The following is a 5,000-nucleotide window of genomic DNA, read 5'->3' as shown; positions in this document are numbered from 1 at the left end:
GAATATATATATATAATACACACACACACATACACAAAATACATATATACACTTACCAAAGTCAGTTATAGTCAGTAGGAAACAGGAATTTCCAGCTCTTGTCTCACACAAAACTTCACGTTTTATCCAGGGACTTGTGGACGGTTGTGTTATGAGATCATCCAGGTCATCTTTAAGGTCAGTGAAGGTGTACGGATAGCAGTGAGCCAAGTAATATTGGCTGTTGGTGTATGGGAATTCCTAGATGTATAAATTATAGTAGTAGTAGTAGTAGTAGTAGTAGTAGTAGTAGTAGTAGTAGTAGTAGTAGTAGTAGTAGTAGTAGTAGTAGTAGTAGTAGTAGTAGTAGTAGTAGTAGTAGTAGTAGTAGTAGTAGTAGTAGTAGTAGTAGTAGTAGTAGTAGTAGTAGCTTTTATTATTACTACAAAGGTGATAGATAAGGAAATATTACAGGAACAAGTTACACCAAAAGGTTACATAGAAATCGAATGAAACGAAAATGGTAGCAGTATACACATGTATGAGAAGATCTCTGGAGAAGTGTTTCTACGTAAGGTCTAATATGGAAACTCACAGATTTAGGAATACCAACACCCTACTAAAAGCATGTACCCTCTCCCAGTGTCATTCTCCGACCTGTGATGCATTTACACAGATCATACTCAACTACTCTCCCCCACGTCTCACTAAATTCGCTGGAGGGGAGACTTCCTCTTCACTTTCACCTTCCTTTCCCCAAGTTGATGTGTGTTTGCCCGAAGAGGCAAAGTGATTGTCTTCAATCCTATTCTTGCTCTGCGTTAAGGCGATCATCAAGATAGACTTGATCAAAATGCAGTAACGTAATGTTCGAGCATTGAAAGTGTGTATGCAGAACGGTTTCGTCATTCTGCATCTTTTTCTGAAAGAGCCTGTTTATGGCATTTCTTTGTCTGTAATCCATCTGATCCCAGAATCTGTTGGATGATTAAAGAGAGGAATTTTGGAAACATTACAGATAAGCGGCGATCATACTTGCTCATTACTCAGTAGTTTCTGCAGATATGTCTGTCTGTCTACATACACATACATATATCTCTCCATGACCATGAAAGGTGTAATGGGTTACGCACACAGATACACACATCACATCACTGCTAAACTCATCTGACAAATTGGTCACGTATCGGTGACACATCAGAATACTCGAGAGCAACAGCCAAACAGATAGACTTTGCCAAACTGGAACAACTCAACCTTATTGTGAATGAATATCATCGGACGTTATTAGTATTAAGATATTTATTAGAGTTTATGCCTGATCATTGGAAACTCGACGCATATCTACACATCATAAGCCACAGCAAGACATTACACACAAAGGATCTTGACTGTAGATGTACCACCTGAATTGTAAAATGTACCATTTCACCAGACGTGAAACGCAGACGCTCCAATCTGGTCAAACAAGATTTAGGACAAGTTATGCCAGTCCTATCGCTCTGTACTGAAATATAACATATTTTCATTTTCTACAACGTAGTAAACATTATAAAGAAGAATGCCATAAAGCATATAGGCTCAGTACTGCAGCTGGGTAACGTGGAAAACATTAAAACAGATCTGCAAATTGAAGAAACTCAGCATTATGCATGTTGTTCATTTAAGTTCATTCCCTCTTTCAAACGAACCCATAACCTGCGTGACCTCCTGGTTCACAGTTTTTCCCTAACCTCACCTCCCAACCTGGCTCGTTCCCCTGCTCCCCCACGCTGTCGCACCTGCCCCTACCTCTCCACACCACACACAATCATCCACACACCCACACACAACCTTCAATAGCGTCACCACACATACCATTATATAAACATCCACACAGTACACACACCACACACCACCATGCACACTCCCACACCCACACAAACACAAAACACCTGACACAGACAATATATACATACACACGCAACACGCAACAACATAGACAAAGAAAACATTCGCCCACATATATATACCATACACATCCACACTGTTTGGTCACACACACACATGTGCACACACCACATGAAAAAGCACACATCAACTGCTACACACAACACGCACACGCACACGTTACACACGCGCATACACACGTTAGAACCACTGCTCCTAATCACCTCTTCACACACACACTTACACATTCACATACACCATTCTCACAAAGACACACAGGCACGCGCACCTTCTCTTGGGATCACTAGCACTTTATTATCTTCTTTTCATTCAAACTCTTTTTTTTTATTATCTCCCTTTCTTTCAACCTCCTTTTTTTCTAACAATTCCGCCATGCTGGACCGCTGAAATCTACAAGTTTTTTTTTTTATTTTCTCCCTATTTATTTTCTCTTATTTCTTTCTGTTGAAGAGCGTAGGGTCGAAACGTAAAATACTTTTCATTTTCCCAAACGTCAAACTAATACACTTGCTTGTTGTTCATACACCTGGCTCCGTCTTTTGCTTTCCTATAAATTTCAAATATATATATTACAGAACTTGGAAATAAGATTTAGACTGTTCTTAAGACAGCATTACCATTTGCCACTCCAGCATATAGTATGGCATTCCTCTAGTTAGTAGTGGACACTGTAAGTTGGTTATGTTCCGGCTATACCTACAGTAGAAGAGAAGGAAACTTCAGCAGAGAATATAATCGAGCAAGCTATTTATTTAAACATTTATCTATATATTTATATGCGTGTGTGTTTGTGTGTCTGTATGTATGCTTATCTGCCTGTCTATCTGTTAGGCTGTTGCTCTAGAGTATTCTGATGTGTCACCGATACGTGATCAATTTGTCAGATGAGTATAGCAGTGATGTGATGTCTATGTCTGTGTGCGTAACCCATTACACCTTTCGTGGTCATGGAGAGATGTATGTATGTAGACAGACAGACAGGTAGGCAGGCAGGCAGGCAGGCAGACAGGCAGACAGGCAGACAGACAGAAAGATAGATAGGTAGATAGACAGACAGACAGACAGACAGACAGATAGATAGATAGATAGATAGATAGATAGATAGATAGATAGATAGATAGATAGATGCTATTACACAACTCATAGTCATGACGGGTTCTACCGTTATTTATTAGATTCAGTCTATTGTCATACTTTGCCAAACTGGAACAACTCAACCTTATTGTGAATGAATATCATCAGACGTTATTAGTATTAAGATATTTATTAGAGTTTATGCCTGATCATTGGAAACCAACATTTGTATTTATTTTACACAGATCTGGTGGTTCTAGTCATCTGGAAGCTACTATGTTGTGATTCGATCTTCAAAAAGTAGCAGCCAAAATACCCTTGAAATATGAACTTCACTGTCTTGAGATGAAAGGACACATTAGATAGTTTAGGGCTTGATACCAGTAAAAGGACGCAATTATCACGGCTGGAATAGTTTTGATCAGGAAATCTGCTCGATCAGCACTTGCCTGGGTTAGTCAACAACTATAGCAACAAAGTCAAGTAATATACATCTCATTATCAAATATATTCATCAACTAGCGAGCGAGGCCTTTAACTTTTACTTTCTACACTTCATAACACTCAACAGAATTGAAATAACCACGGGACTATTTTTCATAGCGCAGTTGAAACTGTTCGTTAAATATATAACCATAACCATAGTTTTTTAATCTCTTTCATGCTGTGTTGGTGATCCAGTTTACGGAATGAAATAATATTTTTAAAACACTTAATCAAATAACAGTAATTTGGTGGAGAGTAAGGATATTTACAAAATGTGGTGTCCTGTTCTCTTCCAGCCTACAGCATTCCTCTTGAATTCCTCTTCAGAATAGATCAAAGGCCGCATCCCTTTGAAATAAAATGTAATACAGTGTTTGATAGGCTTTTAAATGATATTAGACATTAACAAGACGACTTTGAGAGAGGTTCAGTAGTGTGAATTCAAATAGATATCTATTGCTTACTATGTGACAGTGTTAACGATGAGACTAGAAGAGTTACAATACCAGAGAAAAATAAAGTAGTTGTATGGGTGCTTAATTTGAGAAGCAGACATGATAGCCCTTTTATAATGTAGATGCTATCGTTTGGTTAGCGATAGGTGACTCATTTCTAGCCAATGAGGCTCTTGACCTTTTCTTTTTATCTAATATTTAAAAGAAAGGGTTGTTTTAAAAACTAGAGTCAATATTTTAAAAACAAGAAAGACATACTGTAAAATCACTGAGGCAAAACTTCTGCTGGAAACATCGTGAAAAGTTCTGAGAAAATACCTTGGACATCACATACCACTACACTACAACCACTAGTACCACTACAGTATATTAGACCAAGACTAATACAGGAAAAATACAAGAAAAACACAAAGTACTAGAAACATATACAAGTGGATTAAAAATACTGCCCCATGATACACATACACATCTGATCGATCAGAAACGCTGCTCTATATCGTTTCGATCAAAAATATTCTTCTATGATATCTCATCTGTTGAGTCATAGATGCTGGTCAAAAGCAGCATGGTTACGATTGGGACCACTTCATTAACTGATCTGCCATTTCATCAAGACTAAACAAATATAACTACATGTTACGATCAAATAAAATTTTTAAAAAAACAGGCATATCCAAAATATTTACAAATAAAAAAAGTATATTAACCGTAGTTGTAAAGACTGTCCTTTTTCAGTAAATTTACAATCCGGAACTTGTAAGCTATTCCTGGCACCGTATTCTCAATACGAAAGAAATACCATTGTGTGTGACGATTAGTGTAAAGATCTGACTTCAAAACAAGTTCATATTCGAACTGACCCCTGTTAACAGAGAAAATGGGATAAAAGTCACTGATAAAATACATGAAAAAGTAATGTGGACAAAGACGAAAATGTGGAATAAAAACATATATACGTACTAATACATATAATACGCAATACACACACACACACACACACACACACACACACACACACACACACGCACGCACACACACACACATACACATACACAT

General features: G+C 37.6%; 1 protein-coding gene across 1 annotated transcript in view; it reads right to left on the bottom strand.

The window, feature by feature from the left end:
- LOC106871658 (cytosolic carboxypeptidase 2) overlaps window positions 1-5,000 on the bottom strand; it is a 229,443-nt gene that overhangs the window by 105,828 nt on the left and 118,615 nt on the right. Inside the window, exons 4-7 of the mRNA XM_052967648.1 lie at window positions 4,652-4,806; window positions 3,759-3,837; window positions 2,547-2,625; window positions 57-240 (exon numbers count right to left, since the gene is read on the bottom strand). Of these exons, the coding sequence (XP_052823608.1) occupies window positions 57-240; window positions 2,547-2,625; window positions 3,759-3,837; window positions 4,652-4,806 (497 nt within the window). The remainder of the gene's footprint in view (window positions 1-56; window positions 241-2,546; window positions 2,626-3,758; window positions 3,838-4,651; window positions 4,807-5,000) is intronic.

Source organism: Octopus bimaculoides, chromosome 4 (genome assembly GCF_001194135.2).
Source record: "Octopus bimaculoides isolate UCB-OBI-ISO-001 chromosome 4, ASM119413v2, whole genome shotgun sequence".
Lineage (NCBI taxonomy): Eukaryota > Metazoa > Mollusca > Cephalopoda > Octopoda > Octopodidae > Octopus > Octopus bimaculoides.
The sequence above is the reverse complement of the archived record's forward strand: the minus strand, read 5'-3'. Positions and strand labels throughout refer to the sequence as shown.